Source organism: Tinamus guttatus, unplaced genomic scaffold (assembly GCF_059628265.1).
Source record: "Tinamus guttatus ecotype Peru unplaced genomic scaffold, ASM5962826v1 Tinamus_guttatus_pri_ptg000115l, whole genome shotgun sequence".
Lineage (NCBI taxonomy): Eukaryota > Metazoa > Chordata > Aves > Tinamiformes > Tinamidae > Tinamus > Tinamus guttatus.
The window spans coordinates 1,979,822-2,000,208 of record NW_028288649.1 but is presented as its reverse complement, the minus strand read 5'-3'; the positions used below and the strand labels follow the sequence as shown (position 1 = coordinate 2,000,208).

Sequence of the window (20,387 nt, the reverse complement as noted above, 5' to 3'; positions counted from 1 at the left end):
AGAGATCTCTTTTCTTCTTTTTAATGATGGATTGCTGTTAATCATGGTTATAATAAACTCAGTTGTATTGGTTACTAAATGTAACAAACCAAAACTGACAGCTGCTTTCAGTAACCCAAATAAATAATGTGATGTTTTTCAGCAGACATGGTAAGGAGAAGCTCCTTAAACTGTAAATGATTCTTCACAGGTCATGTGAGGAAGACGAGGAAGCTGCCTTATGTCACGTTATGCTGAGAGGAGATGTAGGGCAGGCGCTATGACCCAGCGTGGCAGGGGGTGAGCAACGCTGCCGGCAGCGCCTGCCTCGGCAGGGTCACGCTCAAGGAATGCTAGCGTGTGGCACCAGCTAACCCAAAGAGCTTAGAGGCTCCTCTACCTGGCTGCACTTTGTCCTAACCTCTAATCCAGGTTACGCTCTAACCTGACTAAATTTCATCTAAGTGAGGTGCTCATTTGTTTGTGTCTTTCCTGGATCTAACTCGGAGGCTCTCTCTGGATCTAACTGGGCTCACTTGCTGCGGCCAGTTTGGGTCTGTTTCTGTGGTTGTGTCTCGGCTGTCCTGCAGTGTTGGTTGGTCTGATGGGGAAAGCACTTCCCACTTAAAGCGATTCCCAAGCAAGCAAGCAAAGTGGCAGCAGCATAACGAATGCTTTCTTGCAGAGGTTTTGTTGTTTGTCTTCGCTGCACTGTGTACCTGACAAATTAGTAGAAATTCTAGTCCAAGTATTTGTGTGACTGAAACCTTGGAGCTCGAAGGAATGAAGCTACTGGAATTATAAGCTACTAGTGTCCTAAAGTTTTTGTCTTGTAACTAGGAAATTTGAAAGGCCTGGTAACTAATGTTCGTGTCTGAGTTTCCGAAATGCATGTGGTCCTGCACTATAGAAAGTCAGAGTATGTCCCCAGAGTGAGTTCCTTCCTCTGTCTTTTCCCTCCCTCGTGCTTTCCAATCCTCTCTCCGTTTAGCCAGATACCTCACAGTGTCTGGCGCTGCTCCCGAGTGCTGCCGCCCCAGACGCCTTTACGACATTTTAGTGCCTGTCTGCCACATGCGTTGACAGCCCAAACCCACAAGGCGGTGCAAGACGACAAGGTTCAGGCCCTGCTGTTCCTCGAGTGGTGACACCTTCAGGCGCTCTTTCCAGCTCTGGTTTCAATGTCGCTTATGTGTAGGAATATATGGGACTCCTCTTGCTGAATCCTCTTGTGGTGCAAAACCCATCAGCAGTAGCACTCCCGTGGAGTAGAGGTTGGTTCAGTACTGAATCACTGTAGAGATCCTCTTGGCCAGATCCTATTTAGCCATGGGGAGAAGACATGACTTAAGATGTCATAACATCAGGCCGATATTCTCTTTATTAAAGTGTGTCTTAAAGATACTGAAGTGCTGTTGATTTTCAGGAGATCACTGGGCCGGAGTTTGTAGTCTTATTTAAGCTCCTGACACCTGACTGCTAAATACCAGGAGACTGATTTCTAAGATTGACATGGGGCTCAGAACAAAAAATTCTGGGGTGTCTAAGTTTACGTACACAATAGCATTGACATGACAGAGCTCATAAACGTCAGGCGTAAGTTGAGACTGCGAATTCCAGTCAAGATGAACCGAGACCCTTTTGCTTATATAGACAAAAAAGGATGAAATTCATTTATTGATCTGAGGCTTCTCTACACTTAAAAAAAAAAATCAACCAAATTGCCCTATTGTTACTATTTCCTGCATTTCTTGATGGAGAGAACCAAGTTGTTTGCTGTGGTGGAGCCCACCCAACAGCTTGACTCTGCTGAAAAGCAGAGATCCCAGTCTTTTTTTTTCCCTATGCCTGCACCTAGCTGCTTAGCTTTCCTGTTCTCTTGAATTGGCTTTGGTGCTTGTGTTGATCTTTGAGTGTCTTCTGCTTCCTCACCTGGCAAGACAAAGGGGAAGATTTCCTTCTTTCAGCAGTGCTGAGTTAAGTCTGTGAACTCTGTTTGCATCAGTGTGGCACTGTTCATGACCCTTCAAATGCCATTAGAGAGAAGAATCCATACCTGTGCAACTTTACTGTGGAATTCATTTTGTATGTGACCAAAAAAAGCAGTATTTCCACATGATTAGAAAATCTTGGAAAGTTTTTTTCTAAAGCTTCAGGGAACCTTTGGAATTCTCCTAGACAGACATGAAGTTGGTGTGATTTTCATTCCTTGTCTGTAAAATAACAGGGTAAGGCAGCGGGTGATATTTCTTGGACTGTCGTGCATTTTTAGTAGGAGTTATTTATAGGTAAGCATGCTGTGGATATCCTGATCTATAACCAGCAATAAGCTGGTCATAAGGGTGGCTCTGTAGTATGAGAAACACTTAAAGCCTCAGTATCCCTGAGCTCTCTTACAGCGGGGTAGAGGAATTGGAACAACTCCCTTGTGCATCTCTTTGGAGATGAATGCTAAGTTCATCTGTGTGACTGGTTTATGGGCAGAGGATAATGTTCCAGAATGAATGGTATTTGGTATGCCTCAAGAAATACCAAACCCTAATAACCAGCAGTAGTGTGCCTATTTTTTTTTAAAAGGCAACAACATAGCAATAAACAGATATGTAATGTTTGTCAGTTTTAAATGTGTGTGTTAATTCTCCGTTTACATCTTCTCATCCATTGCCTCTATAGAGCTTATTCTGAAAAGAAAGAACTAGAGTTGGTGGAAGTTTTAACCTTGTTTCAAACTGTAGAAATTAATTTTGCACCGAGTTAACAGTAGAATGGCTCTTTGCTGTGTTTGGTTGTTGCAGAGTTATTAGCTGATAGCCAAGAGCTTCACTGTATTTTTTCTTTCAATGATTTTTTCCTACCGACCTTCAAAAGTCAGATCACCCATCGTCTTCTGTTAAATATCATCAAATTCAGCAAAACATAAGAAGGGAAAGAGAGTTTGTCCTTACAGAGGTGCCTGTTAGTGGCAATACCCAATTCCAGCAACTTTCCTGTAAGTGCTGCTGGAACAAATATGTTCCCTCCCCTCCTTGCTGTTGGCCCTGCCATGATCCAGCATTACTGGTATGACTAGAATTTCTGTGTGCTCAGAACTGACACAAGAAAGCAAATTTATCCTACATTATTAGTCGAAGTCCTCCTTTCCCTGCTTCCTTGTCTAATGGAAGCAACTGGGAGTTAGGACAGACATAAGGGGAAGAAAATCCCTGGAGGAAGCTATTGATCACAAACCTTTTGATCTAACAGTTCATCAATATAAAGGTAGAGCTGGGGAATGTATTAATCCTTTGGTTGCTGTATTGGCTGGTAAAGTATACTAAATGAAGAGTTGCATTTGATGTTCTTGCACTTGCCATCGCGTTTGTGAGGACCTGGGAAATGTCAGTTTGCTGTGCACCCTCAAAGCGGATAAAATTCATGTTCAGGGTTAAAAATCTTGCAGTAAGTTTTAGTGTCCCAGTAGAGAGATTAATTTGACTCTTCCTTTGCTTTCAGCCTTAACGCAGCACCTACTCCAGCTTGTGGCAGCATTGGCAACTTGAAAGGCACCCCAGTGGGTACTCCCTGCACTCCTCGGCGTCTGAGCCTGGCCGAATCCTTCACCAACCTCCGGGAATCCACGACGACAATGAGCACGTCCCTGGGACTGGTGTGGCTGTTGAAGGAAAGGGGCATCTCGGCAGCAGTGTACAATCCGCAGAGCTGGGACAGAGCCAGCAGAGGCACCCTCCTGAATGCCTACTCCCCTAAAATGGCCATCATTCCTTCCACTCCCCCAAACTCACCTATGCAGACACCGTCGTCGTCTCCTCCGTCTTTCGAATTCAAGTGCACCAGCCCACCTTATGACAACTTCTTGGCTTCGAAGCCTGCGAGCTCGATCTTGAAGGAGGTGAGGAACAAAAAGAGCATCAGGAACATTGAGAGTCAGACTGACGTGTCTGTTTCCAACCTTAATCTCGTGGACAAAGTCAAGAGGTTTGGCATCGCCAAAGTCGTGAGTACAGGGCACATGCCAGCTCCTCCTCTAACTGATGACCAGGGACCTCTCCTCTGTGGGGCACAAGGACCAGTGAGGGCCCTTGTTCCTGGAGGCCTGGCATCAGATGGTCTCCCATTGGGCTGCCCTGCTGTGACAAGTGCCATCGGGGGCATCCAGTTGAACACAGGCATCCGAAGGAACCGGAGCTTCCCCACCATGGTGGGTTCCAGCATGCAGATGAAAGGCCCAACGTCCCTCACTTCGGGAATCCTCATGGGAACCAAGCTCCCGAAGCAAACTAGCTTACGATGAAGGACTTATTTTTACAGCTAGTCTTTTTAAATAAAAATACTGAGATTTCTTCTCCAATCCTCTTTCCCCTTTTGCCCTGGCCCTTCATTGCCTCTCGAGTTTGACAAATCAACTTTGTGCCTAATGGGAGAAATGTGTAAAATTTGTACAAAATGTGTAAATATATACCAGATCGATTGTAACTAATTGGATTATTTTACTGTTCAATTGAGTGCAAAAGGCTCTACATTGTGATTGCTGTATTAAGGTTAACTGGCTAACCTTTTGAAAAGTTTTTTTTTTTTTTTTTTTAAGATGCACTGAGAAACAAAAGAAAAAAAAAAAACAAAAAATAACTTGACTAAAAAGGTGAATTCTGTAGCTAGCCTAACTTGGCAGTTGGAGGCCCCATGGGAAGGTTGAATGCATTACATGAGACCTCAGATAACATCCCGTGAAGCGTGGGAGCTCCCTGTGCTTTGGTACGTGCTGAAGAAAGCTCTCAGTTTAGCATTTGGTCATTTTGACTTTGCCTTTGTAGATCAGTTGAGCTAAGTTATTGGAGTGCCTGGCCGTTTTGCCTGAACGGAAGACATTTCTTGTTCTCTCCTGTATTCCCTTCCTCCCCGTAGTCACGATAAACTTGAGCTAACACCGCGCGGAAGTTGGCAGGCCTGCTGGGTACCTGGAGCATCGACGTATTCCTGCCGCTGCCGTTTCGTTTGGCCCTTCTGTATTCTGTGTGGCTGCTCGGGTGGTTGGTTTGTTCTGTTTTCTCAGTGCTGCCCTGGACCGTGGCGGGGAAGATGCTTCACCGCGTGCTGCTGCTGCCGCTGAAACCCGCTTTGCCCGGGCCCCCAGACAAAGCAGTTTTCACATCCGATGGGTCACTGTGGCAGCCGACTTCCTAGGGAGTCATGAAAATACGTGTAGCAAAACCAGTGTTAGCATAGAGGTGTCCTTGAAACCTCAGCAGAGCCACACAGACATTTAGTAATGGCATGGCACAAGCTGGAAAAGTGGCTGAGGATCAGATTGTCTGCAAGCTTTACGTCAAGGACTGCTTGTTAAGTGGCCTTGTAAGCAAGGTGAGAATATTTCCTATCCTTTTCCTGCCTTGTGGGATTTTTTTTTCTTCCAAATAAGCCTTTTCCATCCAAAGTTTGACCTTAGCAGAGGTAAAAGTGTGCGAAAATCTATTTCCATCAAGTTTTAAAGCCAAAAAAAAAAAAAAAAAAAACCCACAAACCCTGCCTTTCAGGAAGAAAACAAAAGACCTCACACCTCATTTGGTTGCAGCCAAGAGACCTTAAGTTATGTTGGAATTCTCTCCTCCATTTCTCCCAAACTTCTGCTAGGTGCTTGAAAAATGAATGGAAAAGGACAAGATGGAGCTCATTTCTAGAGTGCAATGGAGACCTTTTTATTGTTGTTTTTGAGGAGAGGAGAGAGGGGAGCAAGCAGGGGCGAGGGTCAACGTCTGTTCTCGCCGTCCTTGCGACCTTCAAACCAAGCTCCCTGGCTGTCGGCACCGTGATTACACTACACGTAATTGCCATGAATTGCCATTTGTACCAGACTGTTACTAAATCGTCAGCACTGATAATTTCCTGTATAACTGAAACTGTCTTTTGGTCTGTGTGACGAGAGATGGGTGGTTTTTCTTTTTTTTTTTCCTTTTTTTTTTTTTTTTTAGTGAAGTAGTTATTACAGTAGCGCTATGGACACTAAGGATATTTTTGGGTAAGAAAAAAAAACACATTGGTCAACTACTGCCTGTGTTTGAAGACTTCTATTTATTCTACGAACTTAAAATGTTTTAGTAAAATGTCATCAGCTCTGCTGTTGTATGTGTGCACTTATTGCAAGTAAATTTAATTATCTTTTTATTTGAATGTATCTTAAAACAGTAGATAGAATAACAGTTGATTCTGAAAAATCATGGACTTAATGGACCATTTTACGTACCCAGAGGAAGAAAGCAATACCACATGAGAACTTAAAATGCAGAAGTTAAGGATGGAATTGGGAAGTATTATTTAGCCTTTAAATAAGCATTAGGAGTTGTCCACCCACCAGAGAAAGCAATTGTAACACATCAGAACGATGAAATTCAAAATTTCTTCACTAATATCAATAAAATAACAACAACAACAACAAAAGTTGCTTTGTTGTGTATTATTCGGCTTTTTCCTGCTTCGGGTTTTTGAAGTTTTCTAAGGTGATGAATCTCTGAGCTCGTTCCCTTGCTTTTGTTCCTCAGTCAAAGCAAAACAAGAGGGCATCACCCTGTTTGTTAATTTCTTGGACATAACGCAGTTAAAGAGTTTGGAACTGCTAAGATTGTCAGAACTAGCAAAAGTCAAGTCAAAACAGAAAAAGATGTGGAAGTGAGTGCACTTTCCCACTCGCCTGCTTGAATTCCAGCATTGCTTTTCTCACCCATCCCTCCACAGTAGACCTGCCAGTTTGCAGCCCTTGCCCGATCGCTCGGCCGCCCGAGTCCTGTCACATTGAGGACCTGGCGCTCCCTTGTGCAGCCCTTGGAGGAGCTGCAGCCTCTTCTTGAACTGCGCTGGGTGCAGCTGTGCTGGGGCTGATGTGGTACTGGGTGGGTCTAGTGTAATACATGAACTGAAAACAGGGGTTTTGGTGCTTTAAATCTTCCTTGCAAATTGCACCTTTTCTCCTTTCAAAATGGGTACATTTTTTTTTTCCCCTAACCCATCCTTGCTGGGGTGCATGGCTGCCCCTACACTGACCTAAAACTTTGGGATTGGAGCGAATGGTGCTTGCTGTTTTTGCTGGATTGGTATTTCCTGGTGCTTTCAAAGTAGCCTGATGTTTTTCAAAGTATCCAGGAGGATGCATGTTCCTATTCACTTTTTAAAATTATTTTTCCCGTTTGGAGCTGTGCATCTCCTGTGCCAGCTAAATGATTAATATGTGATTAGATGTAGTTATATTCACTTTCAAACTATCACATCTCTGAACGTTAATTGTAAATCCAACTGTCCCAATGCTCTGGAACTCTAAGGAAACTTGTGTTTAACTATGCATGAAATTTTGGAGGATTAGTAGGATTCACTGGAGCCTACAGGGCTTCCCAGTTGCATTCCCGGGAAACGATGTCTTGGACAAAATACTTGCGTTGACAAAGAAGATCAGAGAGAAGCCAAAGAGGGAAGAAGTGGAGCCCATTGAGGTCAAGAGAGCTGAGACAGGCAGAATACAGTGGGATACCCAAGGAGCGACTGGAGGGCATCCATGGAGATCTGCCACGGGCAGGACAGTGTCTGGGGGATTCATTTGCCTTGTGATTCTAGCGGGCTTTGGAGAAGATGGTTATATTAGCACACCCTGTCTAGCCCCTCATCTCTGCTTCTGGAAGCAGTAGTGCAGCCTGGGGTGTTTCTGGGTTTCCCCTTGAGGACAGAAAATTGCATCACTAGGTAGCCCAGGCTGTGCGAGGCATCTAGAAACTGAGCTATCTACTTAAAAGCACTGAGACAATTTCAAAGCAGAACAAAACCACTGCCTAAACTAAGCACCATAAGGTGAAATGGGTGTTAAACAGTTGCTTCTGCTCAGAAACACTCCTTTATCCTTGCAATATCCAAGTATTTCAGGAACATTACCACATCTCTCTCTGCATGCGTGTGGCAACTGGGGACATTTGCTTTCCGTGTCGGGTTGAAAAGTCCAGCAAAGGCTGTGAAATGTGCCCTCTGGCACAGGCAGGACCTAATGCTGGTAGTGTTGGTAGCATTCGTTCTTGCAAAAGAATTTGCAGCGCTCAGCTGTGCTATGACATCTCACGGGGCTCTGTCAATACCCACCTTAATTTGCTCAACCCCCCTAACTGGAAGCATGGACTAGTAGGAGGATAACGAAAGGCCTCAAAGTTACTGGTGTTTTGCACCATCTTTTGCTGTCACTGTAGGCTTTTGTGCATGGAAGAGTGACAGATAATCAAGGAAGAGATGAGGTTTGTATTTACTTGTCCCTCTGAAAGCAACTTCAAGCTGTGCCAAATCCATCTGTTGTTCAATTGACACCACCATTTGGGAAAGGTTAGAGCTTTAACAAGCCCATGCACAGTTGTATTTTCTTTAAGAAAATTTTAATGAGCTTGGAGGAGACTAAAATCAAACACTCCCTCCCCAAAAAAGCCTTCTGCTTGTTTGTGAGGACGTTGCAGCGTTTGCAATTAGTCCGACTGGTGAATTCCTCTGGCCGGGCAGGGGAGAGGGGCTCGGGTCTGTGCTCGGCGTGTGGGGCTCGGCGCGGGCGCAGAGGCCGAGCGGCAGCTGCCAACGTGCGGCTGCAGCCGCGACCTGGCCCGGCCGCAGCTGCTTCGGCAGCAAATGCACCTCGCCAGCCAGGGGCAGCTCCAGCTGCCTCTAGTACCTGGGCACTGACCTTAGTGATCCTAATATTGCTTTTTTACTACTTTTTTAGTTTTAAGTATGTGACACTTCAAGGCAGAGGAGACTGTCTAGGGTCAGGTGAGCTGGAAGAATCTGAGATTTCTCTTATTGCCAGCGCCAGCTCCGCGGGAGATCTGCTTCTTCCCCTGGCGCCACTCAATTTCTTTCCTGGATTTCCTCTCCATCCCACAGGGAACATTGGCCACATCCGCTCCCCTCCATGACTGCCATCTGCATGATGTTTCCATGTTTCCAGGAAGCCTCTCTGTCCACAGGGTTTTACCCAGCACCTTTCTTGGAATTAGATTAATAAAGTTGTAATTGAAGTAATTTAATCAGGCAAAGATGACTGAAAACTCCAAAATCCTTGTTTCTGTGTTTCAGGTGGTGATGACTCTCGTGATGACTCTCGTATGGTGATGACTCCTGTATGGGGAAAAATTAAAGCTCTGCCTTGCTGCTAATACACACGTGGGCTGGGAATGATCCTCACTGAACCGGGGGGGGGGACTACGACGTGGGAATCGCAGCACACGCAGTATTCCCACAGCTTGAGGGAGTCCCACTCATCTCACGGGGCGCCTTCACCAAGAGATTTAGCTTTCTTAGCATAACAAATAGCAAAAGGCCTGCTTCGATTATACAGACTAATTTGGGCTAATTCCGTGAAAGAGAAATAGTGGCTTTTTTTTTTTTTTTCCTTAATCACAGTCTCTTAGGAGGACTTTAATAAGTAACAAGTTATTAAATTCAGAATGTCTCAAATCCTCATTTGGATTCTGGGTGAATCACTGCAAGTTCCTTTATTCCCTTTTCCTATTTTACAGCCCTGGCACAGTCTAAATTTTAAAAGTGGCAGGCGCAGTGGCTGAGGGAAAAATAAGGAAAAAAGGACGAGGTTGTGTCTGAAGCTCTGCAGCACCCACAAAACACAGAAATGTGATTACATGCAACTGTCACACTATTGTCAGGGGGTTGGCAGAGAAAATAGCGCTCTGTCTTAATCACTTTCAAAACCAGACAAGCTCTGCTGTGATGACACTATAGGAAGAAAGTAGTTTTCATGAAAAAAACGTCTCTTCCAAAACTCCCCTTTTCAAGATTTAAATTGAGCAAATGCTTGGTCAAAAGCAACATTGATGGATGCTTGACGGAGGCAGGGTGTTTTTTTGTGCCTGCTTAGTGATTTGTCTCTTGAGGTACAGACAGGCCCAACTCTGTTGATGTGGGACCCTTTACATTCATGAGCATCTTGGGTGACTTTCAGAAGAGACAAATAGGAGGAAAAGTTGTGTGTGCCTGTGCCACTCCAGTACCTGCAGGAAGTGAGAGAGAAAATAAAGGCAGAGGCTTCTTTGCTAACGTGACATTCTGCAGTAACAACCACCCGTTACATTCTTTAAAAAATACAGCAGGGATAAAAACATTTTTTTAATGTTGCTTAAACTCTCCTAAGAGTTTTGGTTTTTTTTTTAATTACTTTTCCACCCAAGTTGCTTTTACAAAAAAAAAAAAACCCACATCACTTTGGTAGTAAATGTGTTAATGTATGCATTAGTCTGCCTTTTCCTTTTTTAAATATTTAATTGGTTTTAATCTTCTGTTTGAAAGTGTCGGAGAAAAAAATGGGCTTTTTGGACTGTTCTCCCATGGCAATAATGCAGAGTAAGGAGAACAGTCAGCTCATTGTGTTTGGAAAGGAGCTGAGAAAAGATGGAAGAGGAGGCTTGGAAAGTGGCTGACTGGAAGGAGCTTGAGATGAAGCAAAGTTCATCAAGAAGAGCAGCTGAACCAGTTTTGCAAGATGAGAGCCCCCAAAAGAGAGATTTGCTCTAACTAGAAAATTCCCTATTACCATTTGTTGAGGGGTCTGCTGTATTGTAAATCTTTATAGCGCTGCCTATTGGTGGTGCCTCAGGTAGTGCTAGGTACAACTTCCCCAAGTGTTGTTTTAGCTGGGCTCAGCAGCTGGCCTAACTCTTCTGCTTCCCAAACTTCTCAGTTTTGGTGTTTTGGTTTAGTCTGATTATTCTCTATTATTCTCTGCACCTTGTTTTTTTTTATCTATTAACCGCTGTGAAAATAGCTATTGCCCTCCAGCAGGCAAGAGCCGTCGCACAGGGGCCCGCGGGCAGATGCCCCGCGGAGGCGCTGCCTCTGCCCCGGGCTCAGAACAAGCACGAGCTGCTCTCCAGCTGGGAGCGTGGAGATCTCTGCCCTGCTTCCTTCAAGGACTTTGCAATGAAACCTGCTCCAGTGGCTCCTCCCCGCTCTCTCGACATCAGCTTTTCCTCACCCCCGGCCCGAAGGAACGTTCAACTCACCGCAAGGCAAGGAATGGTCTATTTATTCCATGATTCGTAGCTGTGAGCAGAATTTTCACATTTAGTTCACAATATAAAATAAATAAGCCAAGAAGGTGAAATATATTGTTGGTATAATTTTAGTTTTTAGCACTATCAGCTACAAGCAGGAGGGTTTGGTGTGCAGCTCAATCCTTTCCACATGGGGTTGCCATGAAGGTAGTTGGCCTTTTCTGGCAATATTGTCCTACCGTATTTATATTTGGATGGGTTTCCTTAGAGTCCTTTAGTCCTTGTGATTATTACAGGATTTCTTTATAAAGGGGGTCGTTCATCTGACTATTTAACAGATGGAATATATTTACATTGCAGAATGAGGGCATTTTCCTGCCACCCTGTGTTGTTAGGTACCCAGCAATGTGTGGTGACAGGACAAGAAGGGATATGTGAAATAATTTTAATTTAATATCAGTGTATGAGAAACCACAGAAAAAAAGAAAACATTTCCTGGAAAATTCTGCATATGTATATATTGCATTGTATAGTCTTACAGACAAATTTACATCAAGTACATAATATATTTTAAAACACTGATTTGAAGAGAACAACAAATTAATTTTTCTCCTTCTGTACAGACATGGGAGTTGTTAGATTTTTTTTTCTTTCTGTTGCTATAGTTTGTGGTTCTTTAGGAGGAATATTCATATTCTTCAGCACTGCGGCGTCCAAAATCCATCCAGCCCATGTAGTCTCTGTCATTTATCCTATGCGTAGGATCGAAGCTCTGTACCCTGTTTCCCATAACTGAGATCCTTCCACTGGGACCTACAGAAAAGATGAGGAAGAGAGAGGATAATTGGACATGTTTCTCGGATTCATCCATTTTCTGTTTTGTATTTGATACACAACAGTTGAAACTGCCTGACTTTTGCAGACCACGTAACATTACTATCATAGCATTGGGGAAAAATGTCAAAAAGTCCTGAAAATGATTGTTTTCTTTATGTGAAACAAAAAAAAATGGACCAAGCAGAGATTTGTTGCAGGCATGGAAAGAGTGGCCAAGCATTGCAACAGGCCCAGGGAATTGGTGGAGTCACTATCCCTGTCAGCGATCGAGAACCGTGTAGATGAGGCGCACACCAAAAGTTCCACAGGAGCTTAAAGAAAAACTTCTTAACAGTGAGGGTGACAGAGCACTGGAACAGGCTGCCCAGAGAGGCTGTGGAGTCTCCTTCTCTGGAGATCTTCAAAACCCACTTGGACGCAGTCCTGTGCCACGTGCTCTAGGTGACCCTGCGTGTGCAGGGGGGTTGGACTAGATGACCTCTAGAGGTCCCTTCCAACCTTAACGATTCTATGATTCTGTGATTAGGGACACAGTTTAGCAGGCATGGGGGTGATGGGTTTAGGGCTCGACTTGAGGAAGGTCTCTTCTAACTGTAACAATTCTATATACAGAATCACTACACCACCTCGCTACAGAGCTGAAGAAAGTCCAGACTGATTCTCGCTCTTGCTACACACCCTTGTTTGCCGGTCATGGCAGACATGTTGCAGAGTCAACCAAGGAGATGGAAAACCCGAATTATTTGCAAGGTAGTTTTATACTTTAAAAAGTCATGCTTGATGACTGGATATCTTGATATCATCACATTGTGTAACTAAAAATGAGATAAAAAGGTTACTTTTCTCTGTGCTCCCAGAAAACAGCCAGAATTAACATATACCAGCAATTAAGATGAGGCTAATCCTTGAGTGAGGGAGAACAGGTTCAACAGATTAACAATATTTAACTCAGACCAAGACTTGAGAGGCACTTAAACTGTTCAGAAAGGCCAAAGGCCACAAATCGAAATCCATACATTTATTTTGCTTAGTTGCTTGCGTTTTAAACACAAGCAACTTGTGTTTTGAACATCTGCTGACTTGTGCTTTTATATTTCAAGGTTTTTATCATAAAATGATTTCTAATGAAGATAATTCACTAAAAAATAAACAAATCCACATTGCTTTCTCAGTAGCTGAAGAGGGATAAAAGAACAAGAAGTGGCATAAAAACAGAGCAGCAATGTTTAGCTATTCCTCCCCACTCTCTGCCCCCCCCAAAAATGGGCAAAAAATTATCGACCACTAAACCTTCAAAATGCAGGAACTTCACATACATAATTCAGATTACGGAACTACAGATGATGAGAACGACTTCTTGGCACTACGGTCTGGCAGCGCTAGGGCAGAGCGGCGCCATCGCTCAGGTGTTGGTATTTAGGGGACTTGTGAGGCTGCAGTGCCCTGGGGGCTGTGATGGCTCCCCGGTGCTGCTCTGCTCTGACTTGGCAAGGGCTCGGGGAGGATAATGAGTGTCTGCGCTGCTGACTTGACAGCTACTGTGTCTTGTCCGCACGGAGCCGGATTCACACTGCAAACCTGCAGATGAAGCTAATTGAAAGCTAGGGGTCACACATAATGAAATGAATTTCATAACAGCACCTTAATTACCTCTCCTCAAATCACTGAAGGTGTCCTGTGGATACTGCAGAATCAATGTAGGATGAACAGCTGCAAAATTGTAGAAGCTGAGCAAAGATGCTGCTGTATAGCTCTCATGTCCTGAGAGGATCTAACTCTCATTGTTATCACTGAATATATTGGCTAAAATGAGCTTTTATTAGTTGTAAAGGTGAATGCCATCACTGATAGTTGCAAAACTAGCAAATGTTCTTTTCCCCTCAATGGAATTTTCTGGTGTGTATTATGATTTGGACAGAGGGTCACAAGTGACTAATGGAGCAGACAGGTTTTGTAGACATTTCTGAAGTGTTCAGAAGCTTTGTGCTAAATGGGAACATAACAATGGTTGGATTCTGACACACTTCACAGGCCACTATCTGCCTTATTATAAGTTAAAAATATACTGCTTTGCCTCTTCTCTGCTAACAAGTTTATTTGCAAGTCAGAGTCCAATTAGCTTAGCAATGTCACAAGAATCTCATCATTTGCTAACAGTGTCTTTGTAGGGTTAATTATGTATCTGCAAACATGAATGCAAGAAATTCTCCCTTATGAAGTGCTTGGAAAAATATGGCTTAAATCCTTTTTTTTTTTTTTTTTTCCTCCTCTCCCCTTCACCTGTTTAAGCTCTTTGGAAATGTCAGCCAAAAATTTAAGAGGCCACATAAACTAGAATGAGCTCGATTTCCATGGAATTGAGTAACAATGACTCCATTGCAGAAAGGTGATGAAGATTCTGCTTCAGCAACATCTTTAACTACAGTACCAAATTATGTAACTTTCAGTCTGAACTGCCTTTCCATTAGGAGATATGTACTGCTAAAATGAGTTCCTTCACAGACACGGTAGGAACTGCTAACAGGAGATGAAGTCTCACAGAATACAAAATGATTTTTTTTTGGTTGTTTCTAATTTGATTATGCTCCATGTATACCAATGAGTGTGTGTGTCAGCATGCACTAGTATAAAACAGGTGTCATCTCTTAACTGCAGAGCTCCTTCAAAATTAAGAGACTTTGCCTAGCACAGGGATCAGTGGTGAGGCTATCAGAGGGGAGGCTGAAGTGAACTGCACAAAGTCAGAGAGAGAGGCAGGAGAGGAGAAAGCCTTTGCTTAAAGGGAGCTTCATCCTAAATGTAGCCTAGGTCTGCAAGTGAAGTAATTGGTCATCACAGTTAGTGCCTCTCCTTTCAGCCCTCTATGCTTCTAGGACATCTCTTTTCCCTGCAACACTGGAGAGAGACCAGACTAAAGCTACAGCAATTAAGCAAGATTTGTGCAAATCCCTAGGTTGTGTGGTGGCTTTTGCTAAGGTTGGCAGACATCTTTCTCCCCATAGCAGAATCAGCACTTCTCTATTAAGCTACAAAGCAATGCACAGATCAGATGCTTCAAAAAGGAAAATGTCTTCTTTTTTGGGGGGGTGCGGGAAGAGAGGGGCAGAAACAGAAGGGGAGGGAGGGAAATGGAGATGGAGAACTCCATGCAATGATTTTGATCCATCATCTCTTCTGATAGCACAGACAGCATATGTTTCAGTGCATATAAAATGCATACTTTTATTATACGGCTTTATTCTCTCTCTAACTAGTTCAGGTATATAATACAGTTTCTTCCTTAAAAGACTAATATATCACCTGGTTAAAAATAAATAAACATCTCAAATTCCACTATTCCTACCCGTGCTTGATGCCCATTTTACAAATGCAGCACTGTGGAGGTTTGCAAGTAACTGCAAGATTCTGTTCTACTCCAAGGCTGCCTGGGACTCAAAACTCAATAAGAATTGGCATATTTTGAAGCAATATGTGTATTTACCACTTTCAGCCACCGTGCTTTTAGCATGGCTTTTAGCCACCATGTTCATGAATGCAAGTTCTGATCTTTCAAAAGCTTGTTCTCTTTTACTTCCCCTGGGAAAAAAAAAACTGTACATGAAAGTCCAACACTTAGAAGACTTCCCTGCTGTGGATATTTCTGGATGAGGTAAGATTAGCCATTTGGTCTGTGTTTAGTCACAGAAAAGCTCTCGCACTCTGCTCGCTCAGGAGGAAAAAAAAAAAAAAGAGAGGGATGCTAATACAGTGAAAAAGTTTCAAGAAAATGCAATCATTAGGTTTCAGGTGAGATAAATATTATATGAAACATACAAAAATAATAAGGCTGTGCAAATAAACTTAAAAAAAAGCCCCTCAGCTAGAACCTGACAGGCAGGGTTTTTTTTTGTTGTTTGGTTTTTTTTGTTACCTATACCCAGCTCTCAGTCAGGGGATGCTACAGACAAACCATTCTGGCATTTTACAACAACAGAAAAAGCAAACGCTCTTTAGTTCAGGAATAACTGAGCAAAATCGACACCCTCTCTTCTGTAGTTATTCATGCTGGATGACGACAGCATTCCCTCAACATCTCGGTATCCCTGAAGCAAACTCCACCGCCCCAGGAGGCGGCACAGGGAGCAGGCTGTTACCGGTACCTTTTCTGGCTTGCTGGAGATACTTGGCCAACAAGGCGCCGATGTTGGCTCTTTGGTCGATGCCTCCGTCCAGGCGCGGGCCGGGTTTCAGCGGGCCGGCGGAGGACGGGGCGCGGACGGGCCGGTGCCGCTCTGTCAGGCTCTGCTCCAGCTCGGCAGCCAGGGCGCTCCCATCGCGCGAGCCCGCGCTCTGCTGTCCGAAGGAGCTCGCCGAGAGCACGGCGAGGAGCACGCACACGCACAGACTGCTGTACATCGCTGGGGAGAAAAGGCACCGAGGGTTAGGATGACCACGTCTGATGCATTTTATGCTATCCTCACCTTCATCGTTCTTTGGAGGCTTCTGAGCAAGCTTGTTTTCTTTGTTAGTTTTTTTTTTTTTTTAAGGGGGATAACTGTGGGATTGGCGTTAAGCTGGAAAACATGTACATGAATAATTAAATTTCCTTGGGAGAGAGGCAGGCACATCTAGGGGCTTTTAGGTAACACGGAAAGGGATAAAAACGATTCACTGTGCTACAGTGCTACAGCTTTATCTTATCTACTCAGCTCTTACCTGCCTTTATTTTTTTTTATTTTTTACTTTTTTCTTTGGGTGGAGGAAAGCTGCATTTCACTAAAACATAAGAGAAAGATCCAGCTCGGAGGAAAATCCCAGCATTAGAACACACCAATATTTTGCTGTTGTTCAAAGCCTGCTGCTACTGCAAATACTGCATTTTGGAAAGTTTTCCAGAGTCTTTGCTTTAAGCAGCCCTTCCCCGGGCTGAGGTTCAGTGTTCAAGGGGCTTTTTCTTGTCACGCAACAGTGAGAAAAGCCCCCAAGGAAGGTAAAACAACATCGATGAAGCCTCCAGCTATTTGATCTAACAGCCAGGATGGTAAAAACGGCCCGGGAGTAAGAAATAATGAGTAGTGGAACAATATTCTTGAAGTAAAACAGAGAATTCAGGTGCAATGTTTTTTGACGCATCCGTAAAGAAACAAATATTGCAACAACAACAAAACCCACAAAGTCATTTCACTAGATTATTTGATTATATAAGCTGAAATAGTTATTATTATTTTCTTCCGGAAACATAGAAATTACCCTCAGTTAATAGAGGAAACCAGGTATCTCATACTCGGCGCTGCAGGACACACACGTTACCCGCGCAGAAACCCGCGCCCCGTTTCAGCCGCTGAACGACGGGCCGAGCAACAGAGTCATTTTTAAAGACGGGAAAATAAACGAACTTCCCCCCGGCCCCGCGCGCAGCGGCGCCGAAACGGGCGCAGCGGGTAACCCGCGGCTCCCGGGAGGGCACGAGTGCAAGGGAAGGGCAGAGGGTCCCGGCGCTCTCTCCCTACCTGCCCGCTGCGCCGCCGCCAGACCGAGGGAGCGAGGCCGTGCGCGCCCAGGCTCGTCACTCCGGGCCGCCTCAAACGCCGGCCCTTAAATAGCGGCGGCGGCGGCGGCTGTTTGCGGAGCTCTGACGCACCCGCCGCCGCCCCGGGCCGGGGGGAAGCGGGCCGTCCCCTCCCGCGCCCGCCGGCCGTTGGCGCCGTTGCGCGGCGGCCGTTGGCGCCGTTGCGCCAACGCGGGAGCAGCGCCGATACTTGCGGCGACGGGGCGCGTTTAGAAACGCCCCGCACCCGAGGGCTTCCCCCGCCCGCCGCCTCTCTGCCTCTTGGGGGCAGCTCCTGGTCCACCCCGGCCCCACGCAGACTTGCCCACCCTGCGCGGCGCAGCTCCCCACCTGGGGCACGGGGAGAGCGGCTACGGCCATCGCCTGCGTGGCCCTGAGCATGGGTGGCCTGAGAGGGCTGCTGCGGCCCAGGCTCGGGAGGGAGTAGTGGGGTGATGGGGGCAGTGGAGGGGATGGGGTGGGATGGAGGGATGGTGGAGGTGGTGGTGGGAGTAGGGGTGGTAGGAGTGGTGGTGGGAAATGGGGTGATCCTGATGGTAGGTGGGATGGGATGAGGGAATGGGAGGGATTGTGGCAGGATGGGGTGATGAGGATGGTGGTAGAATGGGAGGTGATGGGAATGGTGATGGGAGGTAGGGTACTCAGGGTGGAGATGGGATGGTAGGTGATGGGGATAGTGATGGGATGTGGTAGTGGATATGATGGTGGGATGGGAGGTGATAAGGATGGTGGTGGGACATGGGATCATCATGATGGTGGTGGGATGGGAAGTGATGGAGACAGTGATAGGACACGGGGGATGGGGATAGTGGTGGGACAGGAGGGTGATGAGGATGGTGATGCACATGCTCTCTCACTGCATTTTAACCTCTAACTGAGGTTATTTGTCACAGAACTGTGTGTTCTGACCAAGCTGTGGACTCCTTTTTGTCTTCTCACATCAGCACCAGGAGTCAATGACATTGCCACCCCAAAGAAGTTATAAAACAAGCCAAAACGAAATCTGCTTTGAAAACAGAGAAGTAAGTTGAAATGGAATTGTCAGGGCAAAGAAGAACGATACTGAAGTACTTCAGCAATTCCCTCTAGTGAAATGTGCTTACTTAATGGCTCTGTCTTGAATAAACCGATAGTAGTGGTGATAATTTCACTAGTTTGGCTTGGTGGGAAAAATGCTCGTTGCTATTGGACAAATAGTTGACAGTTGAACCATAAGTGCTTAGGAAAAATCACAGTCTTTTTGGGAAGGTACCAGACAATAGCAATTCTAGTACAGTCACATCAAGTCCCTGGGAAACTCACTGTAGCTAATGAGTTCCCCAAAGACCAGTTCCAAGCTTAATAGAAGAGAAAGAGAACTTACTAATACATGCATATGCATAAGTCATGTTACAGAGATATAAATGTAAATGCAGACATTTAATTTGACAGGTTTATCTGGGTAAACAAATACAAACTATAGGAGTTCATTTGCTTAGAGCTGATTTGGAATATTAACTAAATTATTAATATATCTTTGTAGAAGTCCTCAGAAGGTTCCCTTTGGTTCCACTCAGATTGGCAGAAGTTACGTTTTTCTTGACAAGTAAATTTTACTCCACAATAGGGCAGGGCATCTGTTGAACCTGCATTTTTTACGTTAGTAAAGTTGCTGCTGATTATGATTCTCTTGTGTTTTCTTGCAACTGTTTCTTGAAACTCCAGGACTCCACATGGATGGAGAGAAAGTCTCTGCGTATGGGGAGGAAGGGGAGCAGCCAAGCTCATTAAACTGTGCATTCGCATGGAAATACAGGACAGCAACATTGGAATATGCTTAGCAGGATACCATATCAAACAGAGAATACAGGAATATTTGCTGGACATTTACATGCATATACAAATTGTGTGGGATCTCTGTGCTTTAAATGATCATATACCATCTCTTTTGCTGTACCCTTGTGATTCCTTATACTACCATGAAAGCCTGTTTCTTTTTCCTATTTAGGCGTCATGGTGTCTGAATAAAATAAGTGAGGCTACAGAGTGAGGCTATCATGTTAAGTTTTTAAAGTCAGCAGTCCAGCACTGTCAAAAACTGTAACTTTGGTTATAGATTTTGAACAGTAAATTTTCCTCACTGAGTTCTTGATTAGCAGTATGTAAAATACACTAGAGATTATTTTCTGATTTATTGATGTTCTCTCTGGTAAAAATTTGAAGTGCTGTGAAACTTCCAGGTCATGGTAAATAAGTGTCAAGTTGGCATTTTAGTGTTGTTTTTAGACAAATAAGGAATTAAAAGGCCTGTTTAACATGTTAACAGGAGTTTGACATGATTTTCCTGGGAAAGGCTAGGTTTTTTGTTACTGAATGATGTGGCACAAAGTGAAAAGAATCAGACTTTGATTTGCAGTGATCTGTTATGCTTCCAGGATCAAAGTTTTCATGAGATGCTCATTCTAGACCTGCACTACATATCTCTAGACTGTTAACTGCAGGAGGGTCTTGTGCCACCAGTAAAAGTGGGGCGAGCTGGGTGCTGCTCTGGGCATGACTTCCTCAGGAGGGAAACTTTTGATTGAATCAGAGCTTGAGCAATACTGTAAGACTCCAAGTATAGATGCAAAACAAATTTACACCCAACAAGAACCCTGCAATGCAGTAAAACAGATGCACCTTTAAGGTAGCAGCTGGATGACACCATAGTTTAAAGGCTGCAGGTTTTAAAACTTGGTTTTCTGGTAACCCTCTGTTACAGGATTTGAGCTTTGGCACCACTTCCCCTATCATAATCCAGATATTTCTGCCCTCACCTGCTTTGTCCATTTATCTGCCAAAGGTTTTCTTCCACATAGCAGAGGTGGCAAAAGGGAACATGTGGCTAAGTGTAAGCTCTTTTGGTGCAAAGCTCTTCTGCAAGAGGGGTGGCCAGTGCCAATAGCAAAGTAGAGCCAGGCACTGTGAGCATCAACATCTCATCCTCTCTGCTGCAGAGCTGCTCTGTGAGGGGCAGAGTAACAAGGAGC

At 44.6% G+C, this 20,387-nt stretch overlaps 2 protein-coding genes across 5 annotated transcripts in view; one reads left to right on the top strand and one right to left on the bottom strand.

Moving 5' to 3' along the window:
* The window catches only part of TRAK1 (trafficking kinesin protein 1), a 73,915-nt gene extending 68,945 nt beyond the window's left edge, over positions 1–4,970 (top strand). For all 4 annotated transcript variants that reach the window (XM_088521072.1, XM_088521070.1, XM_088521068.1 and 1 more), the window contains one exon: positions 3,472–4,970. In XM_088521072.1, the coding sequence (XP_088377198.1) occupies positions 3,472–4,270 (799 nt within the window). In that variant the 3' untranslated portion in view covers positions 4,271–4,970. The remainder of the gene's footprint in view (positions 1–3,471) is intronic.
* A 6,453-nt stretch (positions 4,971–11,423) lies between these two features.
* On the bottom strand, positions 11,424–17,334 carry CCK (cholecystokinin). Its single transcript, XM_088521048.1, has 3 exons — positions 17,321–17,334; positions 15,971–16,228; positions 11,424–11,807 (listed from the first exon to the last, which is right to left on the bottom strand). Exons 2-3 carry the CDS (start codon positions 16,224–16,226, stop codon positions 11,671–11,673), a joined length of 393 nt encoding a protein of 130 aa, XP_088377174.1. The 5' UTR covers positions 16,227–16,228; positions 17,321–17,334; the 3' UTR covers positions 11,424–11,670.
* Between the last annotated feature and the right edge of the window lie 3,053 nt (positions 17,335–20,387).